The sequence below is a fragment of the Benincasa hispida genome, chromosome 9, assembly GCF_009727055.1.
Source record: "Benincasa hispida cultivar B227 chromosome 9, ASM972705v1, whole genome shotgun sequence".
In the NCBI taxonomy this organism is placed as follows: domain Eukaryota; kingdom Viridiplantae; phylum Streptophyta; class Magnoliopsida; order Cucurbitales; family Cucurbitaceae; genus Benincasa; species Benincasa hispida.
Genome location: NC_052357.1, coordinates 15,641,845 through 15,664,550, shown reverse-complemented (window position 1 = coordinate 15,664,550; position 22,706 = coordinate 15,641,845). Strand labels below are relative to the sequence as shown.

The 22,706-nt window shown below is 33.5% G+C and overlaps 2 protein-coding genes and 1 long non-coding RNA gene across 4 annotated transcripts in view; 1 reads left to right on the top strand and 2 right to left on the bottom strand.

Annotated features, from left to right (window-relative positions):
• LOC120085613 (structural maintenance of chromosomes protein 5) overlaps positions 1–1,737 on the bottom strand; it is a 31,814-nt gene extending 30,077 nt beyond the window's left edge. The window contains exon 1 of the mRNA XM_039041685.1: positions 1,397–1,737. Coding sequence (XP_038897613.1) covers positions 1,397–1,440 — 44 coding nt within the window. The 5' untranslated portion in view covers positions 1,441–1,737. The remainder of the gene's footprint in view (positions 1–1,396) is intronic.
• Positions 1,738–4,906: 3,169 nt separating this feature from the next.
• LOC120086790 lies at positions 4,907–14,750 on the top strand. Its single transcript, XR_005484327.1, has 2 exons — positions 4,907–5,178; positions 14,536–14,750. It is a non-coding gene; the product is annotated as an uncharacterized LOC120086790 (long non-coding RNA).
• A 4,257-nt stretch (positions 14,751–19,007) lies between these two features.
• LOC120087316 (putative disease resistance protein RGA3) lies at positions 19,008–22,706 on the bottom strand. 2 transcript variants are annotated; one of them, XR_005484483.1, is made up of 3 exons: positions 22,678–22,706; positions 19,586–19,670; positions 19,008–19,259 (listed from the first exon to the last, which is right to left on the bottom strand). XR_005484483.1 is itself a non-coding variant. In XM_039044288.1 (3 exons), exons 1-3 carry the CDS (start codon positions 21,604–21,606, stop codon positions 19,256–19,258), a joined length of 1,443 nt encoding a protein of 480 aa, XP_038900216.1. In that variant the 5' UTR covers positions 21,607–21,791; the 3' UTR covers positions 19,008–19,255. The 2 variants fall into 2 exon arrangements, 1 of the variants encoding a protein (XP_038900216.1); XM_039044288.1 differs by lacking the exon at positions 22,678–22,706 and adding an exon at positions 20,253–21,791.

Below are 22,706 nucleotides of genomic sequence, written 5' to 3'. Positions count from 1 at the left end.
TACTCATTGATATACAGGTTTAGGATGCCCACTACGTTATGGAGAGTTCATTGTGACACTAAATGCCCTGAATTTATCAAGATTCCATCCAAAAGAATTTTCTACTTGTTTATATGCCGTCTAGCAAAATCTTCATTTAAAGATTTTTGTAAGATGAGATCCATACAAAACTTATATTGACATCAAATACAAAGGAGTTCTTTACACCAGAGAGGTCATAATGGTTAAGAATTTCATGAAAGGGCCTAGTTCCAAGTCCCCATGATCCTACCAAAACTGAAAGTGACACGCCAACACCAAGACCCCTCCAGTGTTTTAAACCTTCAAAAGTTATGAGGGTCAATGAACCAACTAAGACGAACAAAATATTTGGTAACGATAACAATGAGCATAAAAGAATCAACTAAGACAAGATGTTTAGCATTGTTCTTTTCTGGATAGAAGATGTACACCATTTCTTTGAACTAACAGCTCCTCTTCTTAGTTTTTGTTAGAGAGTGTAGCTAAATTTAGCAACTTTATTTATTTATTATTATTATATTTTTTATATCCGTAAGTGTCTGGGCTAGCTTACGTGCACCTCAACTAATCTCACGGGACAACCCGTCTAACCTTACAAAATTTGGGTGTCAAGGAAACCCATAGAATATTAAATCGTAGGCAGCCACTATGGGTTGAACCCATGACCCTTGGCCCTTTGGCATTCTTTTGATATTCCCACTACCACTAGACCAACCCATGATGGTTCAATATTTAGCCACTTTTTCAAATAGTATAACAACGTACGATAAGTTGTCCGGCATATGGTCCTCTTCGTTATCTCTTTCATATGTCTACTTTCAGCAGTAACTTCTACTTAATGGCAAGCTCATCGCTCAAGCTAATTATCATGAGCAAGAGCAACACTGAATAGATCATTTCTACTTTCTGGTTTTTTCTTCCTTGCCTCTGTTATTCTGTTCGTCTATTCTATAAAGTTGATATTAAACATTAAAAAAAAAAAAAAAAAGGATACAACTAATAATTCCATAAACAAACAGGAGTATGCGTAGGGAAAATTCTGACTCGTTTTGAAATGACAGGAAACGGAGGACCACGAAAATAACCAAAATCAATGTGAAGAAGCTGAACTTCATTCTCCAAGACCACGAGAAGAAATGTAAAGCGAGGTGATTGAAGCTCAAACAAACAAAAATACTGGAATCCTTAACTTCCTGTTTTCCATACACTTTCTCGACTCCCAAACATATGTCAAAGAACTACGCAAGCAAAACCCTAGTTCTAACACCAATATCACACTAGAGTAAAAGAAACAACATACGAAGATAAAGCGGAATGGAAGAAAAATGCAAATATTTCAACAGTGGGCCAACAATTGAGTGATGGTGATACGGACCTCGTAATCCTAGGGCGCTTAGCGCGATGCTCGGATTCCGCCATAGCATAAAGGTTGTCGAGCTTTGAAGATATGGAATTTCAACGATCCCGTTTGGTGATCAGTGAGAGTTAGGGTTTCAGTGAGGAACCTGGAAAAGAACAGTGGGGAAAATGGCGCGAACCATAAATCGAACCGTTAAATGCAATTTTTCTTGGATTTATTTTTCTTCTAAACTTGCCCCTTGTTTAAAATTTTATTATTAGGCTAAATTAGGGAAAATACTCCATTAATTCGAGAGACACTAGTGATATCTTAAATGTGTTATTTTGCCCAGCTGAGGTCAAATTACGAAAATGTCTCTGAGGCAGGTGCGCATGGCATTGGACGCCAAAGACCAAAAGGCATAGCAGACGAAAGTGTCGCGCAATGCCATAGCGTTGCGACGCCTACACAATTTCTATAAATATCTCCTTAGCCGCCTAGGTAAAGTTGTATTTGAACTCCAACCTCATTTTAGATTTTTCTTCTACTTTTCATTATGTAATTCTTATTTTGGTTTAATCTTTTAGCATCAATTAGACTCAAATGTAGTAGTAAAACTAATAGAATCATTAAATCAACCAAGATGTATGTGATAAAGGAATGAACACTTACTTGATGATTTAATGATGAATATGAACACTAGTCCCATTATCGTATGTTCTCCAATTCGAGTGTGTTATTCTTTTGGAATAAAAAATCACGCAGAGATTGAGAGAAGGCGCAATAACATGAGAGAAGAATTGTCTACCACCTATATATAGGCAACTGCTCACATTTCGAACAACTATCCACTCACCACTAACTTAGGTAACTATCCACATTTTTGGTAACTACCAACTCGTCCACTACATGGATAACTACATGAGATTAGTTTTTAAAAACACTAAATAATAGAAAAACACCTATATTTTTCAAACTTCACACAACACCATTCCAACTTATAAATTTTACAGTATAGGACGGAGAGATTTACATCCAATAATTGTCTCTTTAATACTACACTAATCATCATCATGTGTACAATAATAATAATCATCAATTACTTAAACTATATGAATCAATATTATAAATCAAACTTATTTCTAATATAACCTTCGCCATTAGAAGAACATTAAACATGATTTGTGGTTAAAATAAGTCCTTTCTTGCTTAGGGTTCGAATGGAAACCCATTGGATTTGATTGTGAGAACTTGTTTTACTAAATTGTTTGTTGATTTTTTGTGGTTCTTGAATGAAATTTAATTTCTATGCTTTGAATTCGTGAATGATTTCGTCAATCTTTGTATTTTCATTGTTCTAGAGAATTAACATATGATATGTGACATATAACCGTGCGTTAATCATTAAGTATCAAAGATCAAAAGTGTTACAAAGAGGAACTGCTTGATAATTTGTGCATCCTCCAAGATAAATAACTCATCCACCTAGCTCGCATTCCAAACTTCGTCAATATCAAGCCACTACCTTGCCTTAAGTGTTTGAGCCACTAGAGATTGGTCCTTATTTATGATTTTCTAGGAATTCTTTGCAAGCCTGACTTGGTTAAAAGGGTGTACATCCCTAAAGCTCATATCACCTATGTCCTTTGGAGTAGTCTTTGCCAACTAACCTAACATATCTTTTAGCCTTTTCCAAAGCTTCCTCACAAAAGATCTGCCATAATTTGATTCAACTCATTACAAGTTGTCAAAGGAAGTTTAAAGCAGCTGAGGAGATAAGTAGGGATAGCATGAGCCATCGCCTTCATTAATACTCACTACAAGTTTTCAACACAACTCTCTCTTAGATCCAACCAGTTGGGTGTTTTCTATGGTGGAATTTTCTGGAAGTAGCTCCAAAGTCCAACCTTTTGTTTGAATGATAGATGAACTAAGATCCTCCACCTTCTTCTCTAGAGGCCACATGAGACCCCGTCCTCGAGCTCAGGGGTCCTTCAAAGTCAATTCTAAAGCATTTGTTGGAAGCGATGATGTGGGTGGTCTGGGAGTGTGGTTGCGGGGTTCTGATGGTGAAACTTTAATGGTTATGGAGAAGACTAGTCTTTCATCGGTTCAGTGGAGCTTGCTGAGGCTATGGCTCTCTTCGAAGGCACCTCTAAGACCATTGAGGCAGGTATTGATCCCCTTTGGACTAAGACTGACTCCTTCGTTCTACTTATATATTACTGGTTGATTCTCTGCTATAATTCTAGAGTACATAATAGAGATTTTCTTAGGTAGACCTTCGACTCGAAATTCTAGACCTTTTGACAAACTTTTTTATTAGGTGCTAATATACTCATGAAAAGTTGTGGGAAAAGATTTTACATCTAAAATGTATCACGTCTTTTCGCTATGAAATTATCATTGCCGCCTACACATTCTAAATTTTCAAATAAAATACTACTCTTGGTGAATACTATATTTTTGCTGGAGAAGTGTGTAGTTAAGCTTTGGATGATAGCCATTGATAGTTTGTTGACATGGAGCTTTCGAGCATGTATAGATGGTGTGTTGTGTATTGTTTATTGTATTTGCCAAAAACATAAATTATTTGGTATCATAACGAGATTGTTGTCTGATTCTACTGTATTTGGTTGTCGATAAAATTAGAGAAAAAGATGTTTAAAGGCATAACTTGATTTTTTTTTAAATATTTAAATTTCAAATTTGTGACAACTCAAGTTGCATGAAATTCTAAGGCCTCTTTGGTAAAGAATTCAGACTATGTTTCATGTTTTCAGATTTAGTGATTTCAAAAAATATGTGTTTGGCAGCCAACTCGAATTTTGTTTAAAACTATTTTCAAATTCAGTGATCTAAATAGTGCAAATTCTTACAAACAACATTTTAATGTTTTCATTGTATCTAGATTTTGGATTTTAAATTTTAAAATTCAAAATTATATTAAACAAAGATAAAAATATTTAGAAATACAATATATCATGTTATAAACTCAATTCATTTCTTTAGAAAATATAATAGGTATCATGTGAAGTAGTTTATATAACATTACAAAATAATAATTATAAATAAATTTTTTAAACATAAATCATATTAATAAATTAATTCATAATAGTTTATTGTCAACCAAATATTAGTGGATAACTAGAATTAGTTTTATATAGTATCAAACTCAAATTCATTTTAAACAAACTATTTAAATTATAATTTAATTTATGAACTTGCTACCTGACAGTTCAATTTTCCCTAATTCACTTAATATTTATTTTTTTTTAAAATAACATTAAAATCTTTACAAACTCATTAATTATTCATTTACTTTGCTCAAATTTATAATTTAGAAAAATAGTTATAACATCGTTTTTTTATATAAATTATAATCAATTTCATAATGTACTTCCATTCTATAACTTTTTTGAAGCACGTACATTCTATAACTTATTAAACCTCTAAAAAAAAAAAAAAAAAAAAATCCACGCTATTTGGATAAAAACTTATTTTTAACCTTTATGTAGAAGTTTAGGTTTTAATTGGATAAATTTTTATATATAAATTAATTGGATAGAAATTGAATTGCTAGTCGAAGTCCTCTCTATATCATCGGTAAATCTCTCAACAACCGCAAGACCGCGTATTCCAATCCTTGGTCGACTAGTCGGATACCGATCTTCCTGTTTGGCACTCACCACTGCCTTGAACCCGTCTATTCAAGATTTCTCCAAAGAAGGAAATTGAAATAGCACAAAATGGAGAAGTCGAAAAGTAAGAGGATTAGTATGAACATAAATGGGAGTCTTCTACCGCATATTCTTGAGGTAATATTCTCCAAACTCTCAATCGTGTATTTTTCGGTCTTCAGGCTCGTTTGTAAATCTTGGAATGATTTGATTTTAATCATGCTTTGACTTGTAAAATCATATCAAGTACTTTCTTTTTATCGTGTGGTATATTCAAGAGCTACTGTGTCAACTTTAACTCAGAAAAACATTTGGAGGGTTAAGTTATATTGCCTCAATTTCTTTTCATAACATTGATTTATCGTTTACCCTAACTAACAATTCCTGCAATGGACTGTTGCTTATTTTCAAATCTAACAATAAGGTGCACAATACTTATGCTGGCATATTTAATCCGATGATGAAAGAGTTCGTTAAACTTCCTAGAGGCAACAATTCATTTGGAGAAAATGAATATTGTTATGCTCTTAGACAGGTAGCTTATCATTACGAATTCGATTTTTTTCCTAAGACTAAGTGTTGCAAAGTAGTGTGAGCTTTCCCTGACAGGGAAAAGAAATTTCCACTTTGGAAATTTTCACATTTGGTACTGGAACTAGAACTAACCAATGGAAATGTGTCGATTCCGTGCCTTTTAGTATTCATGATGTGGGTGCCTACTATAATGAAGCTCTCTATTGGATTGGTATGAAATAAAAGGGGGTGCATAATGTGACCTATTCATATGTTGTTTGGATGTTGAAAACGAGAAAATCATGACAATAATTTCTCTTTCAAAAGTTGGCTCTATTATCCAAGTGCCAATTTAAGCATTTAATGACATTGCTTATGCAACGTTTCAAGTACCCATGTTATAAGATTGAACTGTGGAGTATGATGCAAAGTAATGGAAAGATTCATGGTTAAGAGATTTGGTATTATTAACTTGCCAAAAGATTGGGTATTGCGTGATAGATGTATTCGGAAAACTCTAATTTTGAATAAAAAAGAATCTCTCCCAAAATAAGGGTGGTGGATGATCTTATTTACAAAAGGAATTAGTTACAAAATGTTCAACTAACTATCATAACAACTAACAACAAACAATTAGCTAACTCCTATCCTTTTAGCTGGTTTTAAAAAGGGTCCTCTCGGTCTTACACCAATCCACCCCTCCCAAAATCAAACTCGTCCTCAAATGAGCTAAGAAACTAAACGAAATTCATCTAGTGCATAATATGATTTCAAATCAACAATATTAAAGACAGAGTTGATATGTAGATCTTCCAATAACTCAATTCGATAAGCATTGGTACCATATTTTGCTATTACTTTACATGGTCCAAGCTATCTATCTTTCAATTTATTATAAGTTCCAGTAGAAAATCGGCTTTTGTGTAAATGAACCATTAGAAGATCTCCTTTTTCAAACGTTACTTCTCTTCTTAACTTATCCTGGGCTTCTTTGTATGATAATTTCTTTCTAAGTGATTTTGGACTTGTTTTTGTAGTTCTCGTATTCTTACCACCATATTTTTAGCTTCAATACTTACATCCACAAATGATGGTAAGTTGGCAAGGTCAAATGTGAGTCTTGGAACTCGAGTATATAGTACTTCAAACAAACATCTTTCGGTTGACCTGTTCTTCAATTGTTGAAGATAAACTCGGCTTGTGCAAGGGTTAAGTCCCATTGTTTAGGTCTTGAGCCACTTAAACAACATATAAGACTTTGCAATATTCTGTTGGTTACCTCCGTTTGACCGTCTATTTGTGGATGAGAAGTACTAAATTTCAATGTAGTGTCAAACTTCTACCATAGAATATGCCAAAAATGGCTAAGGAACTTGACATCTCTGTTTGATACGATGGATTTAGGCATTCCATGAAGTCTAAAAACTTCTCTAAAGAAGAGGTTAGCAATGTAGTGAAGGAACTCTTGAACTAGAAGACCAGTGAGTAAAAGCGGATCATTCCAAACTCCATTATGAAAGAACTTAAACATTTACATTCTAACAGAAAAGATTATGCATTAAGAATAAATTACAGCATGCTTCTTAAATTAAATACAAAGGATCGAGTGATAATACCTTTGAAGAACCCTTTCTTCACGCATTTCCCTCGATCAAACTCGAACGCTTCGAACAGCACGAACGCAACGAGCAACTGGAAAATCCTCGATCACTAATGAGTATAACTCAATCCTCGAACAGAATAAGACACCACCACAAGATTACTTTGGTATTCTCGGTGTGAGAATCTAAGAGTTTGTGGGCTCTGTATGATTTTGGATAGAGTGATGGAGGAAGAAAACGATTGAGTAGACAATTGAGTGTTGGACAGAAAGATCGTTTAACAAATGGAAGTCTATCACATAGACTTGATGCTCGATCATGTAGAAACGTGTACTGTCGTATAGTAACTTGATGCTCGATTGTTTAGGCTCTGTAAAACTATCGAGTAATAAAACTCCTTTTACTTGATAGTGAATTCTGTGAGAGAGTTCGACCGAATCATTTGAAAAACAATTTTTTTCTTTTTATCTCACAGTTACCATAAACCATGTATAACCACCCACCAAGGTCGGTTATTTAGAAAGAAATATTAATTATCATATAGCTAAAAATTATAAATAAATACAATAACTAACTTATCTTATTATATTTATAACCTATAGTTTTAATATCGAATCATATGCAACATAGCCTCATCACCTTCTAACTCTAGATTTTGAGAGGAAGTAGAAGCTTCATGATCATTTTGAGGTTCCACCTCAAATATTGTGCTACTAGTCTTTGTCACTGTAGAAGATGGTTTTTCTGATAACATAAACATTTTATTTTCTCTGAAAACCACATTTCTACTATCCACACACCTCTTTTCACACAAGGTGTCCACATACTATCATATTCTATTTCTAGGGTGCATGCGATGCATAATAGCAAACAGAACTTATGTCTAAGTTTCTATCTCTTGCTTATGCAATTCTAATCTGGCTCTCTCAAGCTTAGATTCTAATCTGACTCTCTCAAGTCTAGATTCTTTCTTTAGACTACTCTCTCAAGTATCTCTAAAGGGTGAATGACGCATATATAAGACAAGATGATTAAATAAAGTGAAGATCTTAGGTCATGCTAGCTAAGTACTTCTCACCCCATTCAGAAATTTAGCTACTCAAGCAAAATATGGAGAGATTGAATAGATGTTGAGATGAGAATTCCATTTACTATGAATAAAGTGCAGAATACAAAACAACAATGGAAAGTAGGGATAAGAAGCCCAGTAGCAATGTCTTGCTTCCCGTGGCTTTTACACTATCTTTTCACTCCAACTCTGCCCAAAAGAATATCCTTACTTTCGCAAGCGTCGGCCCTCTCTCTGTTTATAGCATTTCCCAGCAGTCTTTCGAGCTATCTAGAATGATCTCTCGACGTCTTCTTCTCTTCACTCAACTCTGCCTTCTAAGTATAAGAATAACTACAGACTAACAGTTATCTAATTTGTATATGATCTATCTTCTGTATAGCGAACTCCTCATCGATGGTGGCCTTCAGTATTTATAGAGCTAAAGGTGAAAAAGCTTTTCCCTATAATAATTGCAATGATGAGTGGTCATTAAATCTTCTGTTCTGATGCGCCGATTAATGATCACCAAAAAGTTGAGTGTACTTGCTATAGTGTGTCGTTAACAACTTGTCAACTAAATTCAGATTCGACCGTCATCAGCTTTCCATCTGATGCGTGTTGTTATGCGATGAAATAATGGAGTAAAATGCGATGGTGGAATATGCGTTGTGCATGCAAGTTTTCTCAGCAAGACCCAAGTATAAATCCTATTGAGTTTTCTGGTGAGTCTAGGGTCGAACACAGAGACTAAGGAAACAATATGCGATGGTAATTTTTTATTACTTTGCGGTAGCAAATCAAACGACGTGTTGGTTGGTTGGTTGTTTAAGGTAAAAAAAAAAGCTATGCAACGGATTTGAGAAAAGAGTTAATAACACGAAAGATGTGATGAGTATGCGGAGGAATGGGTTGAGAAGGGATTTAGCTAACACTTCCTAAGATTGCGTTCATGTTATGTGATCCTATTACATACATACAACAACAAGTCATCTCTCAATGCAAATGTTATGGCTTCTAGTTTTAGAACGCATGCGATGATGTCTATAGGACCTATGTTTAAGCCTCTATTCTTGTCTATGCGATGACAAATGACACACATACACAAGGCGACCACATACTACCATAACCTATCTCTAGAGTACATGCGATGCATGTTGGCAAACAAAGCTTATCTCTAAATCTCTATCTCTTGCTTATGCAGATCTAATCTTACTCTCTCGAGTCTAGACTCTAACCTAGCTCTCTCAAGTCTTAGGTTCTTTCTTTAGACTCCCTCTCTAATAGCTCTAAAGGGTGATGAGCGCAACATAAGACAAGATGATCGCATGCAATGAAGATCCTAGGTCATGTTAGCTAAGTACTTTTCAACCCATTCGACAGTTTTAGCTACTCATGCGTATTTTAAAGAGAGTGAACAGATGTAGAAATACAAGTTCCATTCTATATATGAAATCAAAATACAGAATGACAATGTGAAAGAAAGATAAAGAGTCTGGTAGCAATTTCTTGCTTCCCAAGACTTTTACACTGTTATTCTCTACTCTACTCAAAAGATATTCTTGCTCTCGTAAGAGTCGGCCCGCTCTCTGTTTTCCATGCTCCCTGGCACTCTCTCGAGCTGATCAGGATGATCTTCCGGCGTCTTTTCCCTTTTCTCGCTTTCACCTTCTAAGTATAAGAAAACCAAGAACAAGAATAACGAGTCTATATGGTGAACTCTAAAACTGGGCGAACTGGGCGAACTCCTTCAACGAAGGTGACCTTTGGTATTTATAGAGCTTCAGGGGGAAGAACTTTTTCTCTTGAATGATTGCATTGATGGGATGTCATTAATTCTCTGTCTGATACGCCGAATATTTGTCAACAAAAAGTTCGAGTGTACTTGCTACAGTATGTCATAACGACTTGTCAACTTAATTCGGAATCGACCGTCATCAACTTTCTGTCCCATCGTGATTTATTAAGCTTTCACCCAGATGCGCCCACCTTGATATGCCGACTCTATGCGGCCACCTTCTTAAGCAGATTTTCGCAAGCCCAAATGATCGCATAGCCTTGCGGTCGCAAAAATTTTTCGGATCGCATTTTCACTTTGCGCCAACGCATTTTTTGCACAAAATACATAAGTTAGTTTTTTTAATGCGATGGACGCATGCATCGCAATGTTGTGAACTTAATGCTTTTTAACACAATATTGTATATTTTTATCTTCGCAATCCTGCATTGTTCGATAACTTTACGCTGTAATAACGTGCATTTCTGCCCGTTATCACCGTCCCATCATGATTTATTAAGTTTTCACCTTGATGCACCGTCTTTATGCGGCCACCTTCATGAGTAACTTCTCGAGCGCATATGATCGCATGACTTTGCAGTCGCAATCTTTCAATGTGTGCGGACACCGAATTCCTTGGATCACAATTTTACTTGCGCCAACGCATTTTTCCTGCACAAAATAAGTAAGTTAGCTACTTTTATTCGATGGGCATATGCGATCGCAATATTCTCAGTTTACCACTTTTGGACATGATTTTATATGTTTTTACCGTCGCATTCCCTCACTGTTTTACTCATTTACACTGTAATAATGTGCATTTCTACCCGTTATCAGATACCACAACCTAAAGCCCTTTACTCTCAGTGTAAAGTCTAAGAACATGCACTTTACAACCCTTGGTTTCAACTTCCCTTGGCTTTGGTGCACATAGCCTACACAACCAAACACTTTCAAGTGTTCCAACTTAGGTAGCTGCCCTGTCCACCTCTCTTCAAGAGTCTTCAGCTCTATGGATTGATGTGGGCATCTATTAATTGTGTATATTATGTAGGAGATAGCTTCAACCCAATATTTTTTAGGCAATAAGGCATTGGATAGCTAACATCTTACTATTTCTAACATTGTTCACTATTTTCAGCATTGTTCTATTCAACCTTTCAGCTACTCCATTTCGTTGAGGTGTGTATCTCACGGTTTTATGCCTTACTATGTAATGCTCCCTGCAAAACAAGTTGAATTTCTCACCACAAAACTCTAAACCATTATCAGTCCTCAAATGTTTAATTTGTTTAGAGGTATGCTTCTCAATCAAGATCTTCCATTCTTTAAATCTACTAAACACTTCATCTTTGGATTTTAAAAAGTAAACTCAACTCTTCCTTGAGTAATCATCTACAAATGAAAGAAAGTATCTTGCTCCACTTAAAGATGGAGAGTGAGCTGGGCCCTACAAGTCTGAATGCACATATTCAAGGATTTCCTTTGAAGTGTGTTGTCCTTTGGGGAATTGCTGTCATGTTGTTTTGCCTTAATATGCAATGTTAACAGAATTTAAGGTTGTCTTTAACGCCCCTTGGAAGAATCCCCTATTTAGAAAGCACTTGCAGCCCCCTCACACTGATATGAGAAAGCCTTTTGTGCCACAACTCATCTTCAGTAGGTTCATCATCAGTTACCAATAATGCCGAGTGTGCCATTTGCACATCCCTGATGACATATAAACCATTTACCTTGGTTGTGTTGAGATAAAATTGAAAATTTGAAAAAACAAAACACAAAAATGGAAAAACTTGGTTTTCCATTATCTATCTCCTAGTTGCTTAAACAAAAGCCATCAACTTTTGCCTTGTGTTACTTCAAACATGAACTGCAACTCATGAAACTCCCTTCCTTGCATGATGATATGTAATATATTGAAGAATTTGGATTGAAATTCGGGCATGCAATCAAGAGAGAATTTTAGAGAAAATTCGTGTTGAAGAAGGAGTTCTTCAACCAGATTGTTGCTATGAGCTATTCTCCTTCATCCCTTGATTCAGGCTTGTTTTGAGTCCCACAACTCAATCTAGAGCACCAAGAGAATAGTGGGAAAGATCTTAAGGTGGTCTGTAACAAGATTTGAAGAAGATTGCTACTGGAGAACAAGCTTTGAAAGAAGTTCTACAAGAGATATGTTATTAAACTCACTTGTATTCTGCAAGAGCATGTTTTATATTTGCCAAAATTAATGAATTAGAGTGTTTAAATAATCCTTGTTGCTTCCGCTGTTTCCGATACATTCCTACAGGTTGCCATCAAAACTACTTTAGAATCCTCAATAATTTTAAAAGTGCCTCCCACACCTCTATACTCACAGCCTATGGCATCGAGCATCCCCAAAGATAGGAGTTTTCTCTTCAAAGTAGGAATATGCCTCATGTTCCTAATCAATTTCACTGAACCATCCTGCATTTTCAAGGACACAGACCCTATTCTAACAGCTCTACAAGTGTTATTGTTTCCCATATGGATCAACCCACCATCTTACTTCTTATAAGTGCAAAACCATCCCTTGGATGGTGTCATGTGGACTGAGCAGCCAGAATCTAACACCCAATCTTGAATCTCCATAGTATTCTGGTCTTTACCTTCTTCAGTAGCATCTAATGCATCTAAATAGACTAGGGAATTCTCTCTTATAGCAGCCTCGGTCTGTTTACCCCTCTTGTTCTGTTTGTTCAATTTTCTCTTCAAGACATAACAGTTCTTTTTCATGTGTCCCATTTTGTGACAAAAATGGTACTTTATCTTGGACTTATCTGCATTGTTTTGTTCCCCTTTTCATTATTCTTCTTCTTCCTTTTGAGAATAAACCTTCACCTCCTTATTGATCCTTCTTACTCATTTGCAACTTAAGTTATTTGACTCTCACAGCTGATATGATAGCTTTTGTGGTAATTCTTTCTCTACCGTATTTCATTGCAGTCTTCACATCTTTGAAAGATTCTGGTAGAGAATTTAGTAGTATGAACGCCTCATTCTCTTCCTTAATATTATCTCTGATTGATCTGAATTTAGAAGATAGTCTCTTGAACTCATTTAGATTATCCGTGAGGGACTTTACTGCATCCATCTTGTAGGTGAAGAATCTTTCCCTCAAGAAAGCTTTGTTGGGCAAGTCTTTGTTGAGATATATCTCATTCAATTTATTCCACAGGGCATAGGCAATAGACTAATCTATAATTCACTATCAATGACATTTAGGACAATGGTTCCATACGCGTTTGCCTCAATTGTCTCTTTGTCCACCTTAGAGAGCATTTCAGGGCACTTTGCAAGGTCCGTAATGGTCAAGAGAGCCTTCTGCTGCCCCAAGACTGCTTTAATCTTTACTTTCCATAGTTCAAAAGCTATCTTACCATCAAACTTCTCAATCTCATATCTGGTAGTTGCCATTCTTGATCTTCAAAACTAACTATTATGAATCAAGAATTCAAATCTTAAAGTTGTCTTTAACTGCTCACTGTGCTCTGATACCATTTGTTGTTCCAGATGACAATATCTTCACATTCACAATCACAAAACACCAATCACAATCACAAAACACTCAGATGTAATGGTCAATAACAATTCAAGAGTCAGGGGAGGTAGTATGTTGAGGCTTGAAAATCTTCTATCATTTACCAAATGACAACTCGATCGTGTAGACGAAGCACTAAGAAACTAAACAATAGTTCAATTATGTAAACGATTGGATGAAGCGCTAGACGATCGTGTGAACGATAGTTAAGTGGAGCTAGACGATCGTGTAGACGACAGTTAAGGAGTTAAACGATTGTATAGACAATTGGACGCGAAGCTAAATAATTGAGTACATGATGCGATAGGAACTTGCTAAAATGAAAATTTGAAGATATCTCCTCTTCTGAAGGAGACAACTAAATAAGAGAACTACCTGAAGTAGCAGAGTGGTTAATTCCAAGCAACAATTTATGGATGCCTTGGACGATTTTATATGCCTTCATTAGTATGATAGACTAGAGGGTGGTTGATGTGTCAGGTGATCTTTCAATGACTACCGTGTTCACTGCAGCTAGGAGCTTTGTTATTCTATTTGCTGTTTGGTCTTTACATTTGCATTCTTATAGTCGGCATTTGATTTAGCGTAAAAGCTTGTCCTTGAGTGAACCTTAATCGATTGGTCCAGAGGTCGGCAAGGACTATGTAATCAATAAAAGAGAGGGAGTGACTTTAAGTCAGGGTGACCGCTTACCAAGAATTTAATCTCTTATAAGTTATAATTACAAACCAACGCTTCCCAGTTATGGTAGTAATAGGTGACGATCGTGTAAATGATACTTTAGTAAATTCTAAACGATCGTAGAGTTAGAAAGGAAAGACACAAGAGTTTAAGTGGTTCAACCAAAGGCCTACGTCCATTGTACAAATCAGAAGGTTCTCTTTTATTACTCTTCAAAGTATTACAGAATGAATGCCTTACTCTCTCGATTTCTTATTCACTCTTACTCTTCTTATTACATTAATCTCACATTCGTTTTCCTTTATATATGTAGGCACAATGGTCAACAATGAAGCTCTAGTGGTTACAACATATAACAGAAAGATGTCGACAACGGTTCAACTTCCAGCTGCGCTGTTCTTCTTGATTTCGAGTCTTTCTGTAACATGTTTGAAGCCAAAATAATGGAAATATTGAGGCAAAAGCCCAAAGACTAAACATGCCTTCTTTAATAACTATTTCATTAAACTTCTTGGATGGGTTGAACCACTTGCCTACTGTTCCAAAATTATCTCCTCTTTGTGAAATCTAATAGGAAATAACAAAGCTAAAAAAATAAAATACTAACAAAACATAGCACCGACAAATTTGATGTGGAAAAAATCGCCCAAATTGAGAAGTAAAAAACTATGTCATGACAAGCAAATATTTTTTTCCATCAATTTGGATTTTCAATTCCTTTTCCCACGTATCCATTTGAAGAGACGAGTTATAAATCTTTTGAGTTGCGGACTCTATTATCTTGTGGATAATAATTTTCACATCAAATTCTTTAGGAATACACAACCATAACCTCAATTGAAATTGATTACTAAACATCCTATATGGCTGTAAATAGATTGAGCAAGGGCAATTTTTCGTAGCGTTGAAGAGAATAGCTTCAACCATAGATGAAAAATGAGGAAGATTTCGAAGGAAGGGATCTGAGAGTCAAGTAGCAAAACAAGTGGGAAGTGAGTTTGGGACAAGAGTTAAGATTAGGTAAATTTGGGATACAAAAGTCTGGGTCGATAAAGCAAAAGGTGACTAGCAACTATATACTATATTGATATATATTTCACTTTCAATATCAACCAACCATATAAAATTGGTGTATTTAATTTTTAAAGAAGGTGAGTTAAGCATTACCTTATCACAAAGTAACTCCAGCTGAGTCCTTCATCAGCTTACCTCATATAAGAAAAACAGAATTTATTAAAAGGATGTTAACAACTGAAAATAAGTAACTACTCTTTATCTTGTAGATTTCTTATAAATGTTCAGAGAGAAGAAAAAAATAGCGAGAGAGTTCATTTTGTGAAGAATTTGTAAAGATCTGGAAACACCTTAAAATCACTTGAATAAAGAAAGAAACTCATACCTTTTAAAGTGGATGTAGGTCTATTAGACCAAACCACTATAACCATTGTGTTGATCTTTTTCTTCTCTTTACATTTTTCGTACTGCATGTTAAAGATTTTTATCTTCTTCTTCGATTTCATCATAAAACCCCAAGAACATATAAGAGAGAAAGAAGAACGAGAGAGTTAGACCTTAGAGAGAGAGAACAAAATCTGAAATGATTGAACATATGAGGTAAGTGTGAATTTTTATCCTTCAGAGTAGTTCAACTACATGGCTTAATTTGCTTCATACATGGCACCTACCACCATTTTTTTGGGTCGAATTTGTTGTTGAATATCTCAATGGGCCTATCTTTGAAGTTCAACTTATTATAACTATTGGAATGCCTTGAATTTGTTTGTTGTCGCTTCAAACAACAAGTATGGGGGTTTCACGGTAGTTATTTATGATTATGACCATATGACTTAGAGTAGTGTGCTATAAAAACTCTCTAACCTTTAGAGGCGTTGGTTTTGGTGTATTCAGAAAACATTCTCCCTAATAATACTGTTCTCCCTCTGCCCCGTAGACGTAGCTAACACGCCATTAGTGAACCACGTATATCTGTATGTTGATACTTTTTACGTTTTTTATTTTTTAATTATCGATTATTTAATAATAACTGAATGGTCCATTGCTTTTAACATAATTTAATTTTGAAGAATGTAGCCTAGGATATATAGTCGTCTCAGTTTGCTATATATAATTTTGAGTAATTAAAGTAGGAAAAGAAAGTAATGTAGAAAACTATTGCATCTCATAGACACCTTTATTTTTTAATTTATTATTATTATTTTTTTAATTTGAAGGAACTATTGACATCTCAGACTTGTTTCCACTATCAATGACTTCTTAATTTTGTAGGTTACCATACACAAACTTTGTCATTATCACCTTAGAGAGGGAAAAAACTGCAAAATAGCAAGCAACTTAACTATGAATAAGATAAAAAAGGGCTACTTTACATTATTATTATTATTATTATTATTATTATTATTTGTTTGTTTGTTTATTCGGAAAAGAAGTGTACCATGAGCCCAAGTGGTAGAAATTAGTAGAGAGGGAGAGGGAGAGGGAGAGGGAGAGGGAGAGAGCATATAAAAAAGAAACGTTTTTAAAATTCCTTAACAATTATGAAAACGTTTTTTAAATATATATAAAAAAACAGAAAATTGAATTGGGAATCAAAACATACTTATTTTAAAAAATTAAAAACTAAAAATCTTATAGAATAATCGTAATGTGTTTTGTTTTTATATTACAAGCATATATAAATATTAAAAATTAAAAGGAAAATGGTTATTCAACAACAAAGCTTAAAAAACTTGGTTTTATTTTACTACCCATTCAAATATTTCTCCAACAAGGAAGAAATGAAAGTTCAAATTCGAGAAAACAAAGTTTTTTTTTTTTTTAAAAAAAACAAATAGAACCTTTAATAATATATGCATTAAGATGGCTCATGCTTTTAAAGACAGGAAGCTTTCATTATTGAGTTGAGTAAGTTTTGCATCTAAACAATGACTAAATATTTTTTTTCGGAGAGGATCCAAAGGTCAACAATAATTAAAATAACGAGAGAAATTATTTTAAATGGTAAAACTATTAAAAATATTTACAAGATATAGCAAAATTTTAGAACTATCAAATGATAGACGTTGATAGACACTGATAAACTTCTATCCGTATATATAAATGGCACTAATAGACACTAATAGAAATCTATCAGTGTTCATCAGACAAAGTAAAGTCTTTAAAAGTGGTAACCAAATAATTGCTGCATCCATTCACGTTGCTTTGGAATAATCTCATTGAAATAAAATTAAAAAAAAAAAAACAAATACCATTTTGGTCTTTATACCATGAAGTTTCTTCAATTTAGTCCATATATTTTCAATTGTCTGATTTTAGTCTCTGTACTTCTAATAAATCTTAAATTTGTCAAAGTTAATTTTATTAAAATTATTAAATAATAATAATAAATTTCAGGTAAGAAAATAAAACATGTGAATATATTTTTGAAAAATTGAAAAAAATCAACAACAAACTAAATAGATTAAATTTAAGATTTATTAAAAGTACGGAGATTAAAATTGAACGATAAAAAATATAAAGATTAAAATTAAACAAACCTCAAAGTATGGGGATCAAAATATAATTTAACTCAATGTGTTTGAGAATTAAAAAGAAAAGAAAATAAATGAAATGAAAAGTCTTGGGATATGCACTCAAATAATAATGTTCTATTACCGCTTTGTGATATGCTATTATTTTGTTTCTCTTTTTTTTTTTTAAAGGTAAATTAAAATTGAAAAAGAAAAAGATAGTGGCATGATGTGATGCCAAAGTGATTGAAAAAAAGACACATCGAATATAAGCTCTCTTAATTTTTTTCAACGTGAGATCTTTGATAAGTAATACCTCTATTTAGTCAATATATGCAGATTTCTTCAAATGTCAGTTTTACAAAATGAACAACTAGAGTTAATACGTGAACAATTCTAAAAAAATCTATAAAAAAATCTAAATACATTCACTTATGAAAATATAGGGATATAATTGATATAATTCTAATTCTCACACAAGATATTTCTAAACGAAATGTAATTCAGGGTAAAAAATTAATAGAAGAAAGCTGTTAGACATTGATTTAAATTAATCATTAATTGGAATAAATTATTCCAACTCCGAATTAGGTGAAAGATTAATAGAAAGAAAGAAGAAAACATTTCTTTTTTTTAAATCCACCTGAAAATCATTGATCTCTCTTTTTGTCAGACACATTTTATTTTTCTATGGTCCTCCAAAAATCGCACACCAAACTCCTTGTATAAAAGTTAAAAAAGTAAGGAGGGCGAGGAAGGATTTTTTATTTTTTATTTTTACTTTTCCTGGAGCATTTCGGTAATATTGCTTTGTGGAGCCCTAAAAAAGTTCAAAAAGTTGGAAAAAGACTAGAAANTATATATATATATATATATATATATATAGAAAATGTGTTAATTTTAAAAGGCCAAAAACTTTGTAGGTTAGAAATAATAATTTTCCAAATTTATTTTTCTTTGCTTGAATTGGATTGCGTTGGCTAGGTTAGAAACGAGAAAAAATTGTTATATAAGCTAATTTAGCTTGATAAGATGTTGGGCCTAAGTCTATAAGACAACTCATCAAGCTAGCATGTCCTTACATAAAAGAACCCCTTTATCTATGTAGTTGACAACAAGTCGAAACATACTACTATAAGAATAGGACCTCACTCCTGAAACAAGGTATGTAATCTAATTGTGTTCAACTCAACACCACTTTTCTCTCAATACTTACTTAAATGATTGGAGTATATTGAACAAAGAAAAGACATTGGTATTGACTATGATGAAAATTTGATATATATATATGCAAATTATGTATTGTATACACACAATTTTCAGATAGAATAAGCAAGAAATAGCAATTAAACAAGTAGAATAAAGTAATTAGTGTTTAAAAACAATAAGAAATGCAAAAAAAGGAACGATGAGAAGCAAGGCTAAAGGAGAGAAGAGAAAAACACGATGAGCGTAGAACATTCTGTTATTCATTTCCTTTCCAACATGAAGTTCACTTTAAGAAACTTACCTGCAATTGTAAACATTACATTATTTTCATTATTTGTTGTTTATTTTATATATTTTTCACACATATATATATGATAGAATTAGATTCAGAAATAAAATTATATATCTAATAAACAGTAAAAAAAGAATTTGAGTCACAGATCTTTTAGTAACTTATAGATTCTATATGTGAGATCAATTGAACCATGTTTGTTTTGTCAAATTCCATTAATACATAAAAGCATATAAACTAAATAATTTGAAAGAAATATAATAATAATATTAATAATAATAACAAAAGCATTAGAAAAATATGGTCAATAGTTTTGGGATTCAGAATGTTCATACCCACAAAAGAAGGAACCTATGTTAGTTATGCAAGCTCTCATTTTCCACTTTTCTTCACTCTCATCATCTGAATCATCTGAATCATCTGATAATAAAACAGTAAACATTATTAATTATATGAATAAAAAGATAATATAATTAAATATGGAGATTAAATTACTAATTTCTTACTTAGTTATATACTTTTACTTATAATTTCAAAATCTGTACCAAGTTTTGAAAAAAAAAAATAATTCTTAAAAACTTATTTTTGAAATTTAAAATTTCACTAAGAAAGATGAAAATCATCTTGAGAAAATCTACTTAATTTTAAAAATCAAATGGTGTATATGGAAATTTGTTTGATAAACATTATGATTTTATGTTTCTAAATATTAAGAAATATTTATAAAAATTAATGATTAAAATTTGAAATTCCAAATTAAGTTAATAATGAAGTCGTAAAACTTTGATTTAACATAATAAGATGCAACAATTTTATAAGTGAATGGAAATAAGATAACAATATAATAATAAGAGTGAAAGTGGCAACAAATATTTAGGATGTGCTTTTAAAAATATTAAAATTAAAAGAAAAATAAAATTGGAATTTTAATCAAAATAAAAATTCGTATGTGTCTGTATATATGAAGGATGAAATTAAAAGGGTAATTGTGAGAAGAAAGACCTGACAAATAAGGTCGTTCCTTATAAGAAAAGAAAGTAACATGGGAAATGTTAGGCCAATCCTCTCCCCCCTTCTTGCATCTCTCCTTAAGTTGAGGGCAGTCCCATATGCGAAGAGATTCCAAAGATTCGAGTTGTCGCATTTTCATGGACAGTGATTTTAATTCTGGACATTTCACAATTTTCAGAGCTATAAGAGAAGTGGTGCTGCCAATCCATTCGGACAAACTTATGAGAGATCCCAAGTTGATTAAAGATAGAATTTTGAGAGCCCGAAGGTAGCCGAACTGATTTACATGTTGCAATCTAGGACAATTTTTAATATCAATCATAGTTAAATACAACGAGGTGGACACCCAATTGGGTAATTCTACTCCACAATACCCTTTAATACTCAAGACTTCAACATTTGGATGTGGTTCTAAGCCTTCCAATATTGTTTCATCACTCTCAACTGCTTCACATTCATCATTCCCCAATTTCCATTCTAGTTTCAAACGCCGGTAATCTCTTCTGTCTTTAAGGTTTACTGAGTTGACTTCAAATGGAGTGGACCTCAACATCTCTAGACCTATGATTCTTAACCCATCTTCCATATAATAATTCAGCTTATTGAATTCCCTTAGCTTATTTAAATTTTTACAGTCCAACACAAATGAACTTAATGTTTGTAGATAACTCAAATTCTCTATCCCTCTTGGCGTATAGATTAATTTTATTGGATTAAAAAGAAGATGTCTGAGATTTACAAGATTGCTAAGATCCCTTGGAAACTTCTTCAGACGATAACAACCGGCTAGATTTAGTGTTTGCAAATTTTGCAATTCCGTGATGGAGTTTGGAATTGATTCCACATGCGAGCTAACAGTGAAATTTAGATATCGAAGATGTTTAAGCCTTTTTATAGACTTTGACACATTACGGATTTGTAATACTCGCAGACGTGGCAACATCAAAAATAGTTTGTCCAAAAAACTTTTTTCTGCTAGAGGCACCGGACCATATGGATAGAATAATAGAAGGAACGTTCTTAATCCTTTGGCTTCACGTAATTTAGATAGAACATTCTCCTCGTCTACGCATACTTCATAGTTAAATGAAATATGGCGAGTGTGTTTACTCACAACATATTCATCATCATCATCTCCATACACATATAATAATTTCTTTCCAGCTACCTCCCTTGCAAGATCACGCATCACATCATGCATAGAAACAATATCATCCGATGTACCATTCTCATCATGAATAGAACTTTCATAGAAAAACCTCCAACGTAATTCATTTATATAGTCCTTCCCAATATCCTCCATGGATTTTCCTCCATTTGATGATTTGATAAAACCTTGAGCCATCCATTGTCTAATCAATTCATTCGAATTAATTTTATATCCTTTGGGAAACAAGGATGTGTAGGCAAAACATTGCTTCAAATTTGGTGGCAAATAGTTATAGCTCAATTTTAATGTTGATATCACATTACGACCATTATTGTTTTGTTCTTGAGTAACATTTAAAAGTTCATTATCCTTGATGAGCATCCAGGCTTTCGGTGAAGTTGTGTCCTTATAATAAATTCCTATGTGACTTATTACAAGAGAATTACCTCCACATTTCTTTGAAATTTCTTTTCCCAATCGTACCAATTTTGGATCTATTGACTATAATTCACTTTCTTTTAAATGCCACTGTTTTAACAACCTCCAAGAATGTCCTCAGGTAAGTCTTTCAAAGAAACTATTTCAATGTCTGGAACTACTTTATGACTATCACGCTTGTGATCAAAATCTTTACTCCCTCTTGCACCAACCATTAACAAGCTTTTCAAAATTCTTCCCATTCATTTTTGTTTTCAACTCCATAATCATCCATAACTAAACAAATACTTATTTCCTTCTATCACTTTTGAAGCTTTTTTTTTTAAAGCTTCCAGTCCTTCTACTCAGCTTTCTTTTCTGTTGCCGAATCTCTATTATCTTTTTCAATATTTTACTCCTATCGAATTGATTAGAAACCCAAATCCAAATTTTTGGATTAAAAACAATCTTTAACTTTCTTTGTCATCGTAGAGAGCTCTAGCCAAGGTTTCTTGCCTATTTCCACCCATTCCAAACAATGGCAAAGATGAAACATTAGCTATTTAATTCATATCATGCTCTGCCAGTAAAAGGTTTTTTATGTAGCTCATATATCATCCCTTCCAATCACTTTCCCTCTTCTAAAGAAGATTCAGTTTCCGTCTCTTTCAAATGGATAGATAAAAGCACTTGACATTCATCGGTTCAACATTTATATTTTCAAAGCGAAACTTATCTTTTTTCTTGGGAAATAAGACATCTGCCTCTCATTAATTTTCTTGAAGTTGACGTTTCCATCCTATTAGTTAATGCAGATTGGTTTAGAATTGTGAGAAGAAGATTCTAAACCTGTTTTGCATTTTTGCCTCTTGTCATCA

Excerpts from the sequence above, each read along its gene's own strand:
- LOC120087316 (XM_039044288.1), bottom strand. The coding sequence starts at position 21,606 with ATGGCTCAAGGTTTTATCAAATCATCAAATGGAGGAAAATCCATGGAG. Across the intron at positions 19,671-20,252 it reads GGAACGACCTTATTTGTCAG|ATGATTCAGATGATTCAGAT; the intron begins GTCTTTCTTCTC and ends TTTTATTATCAG.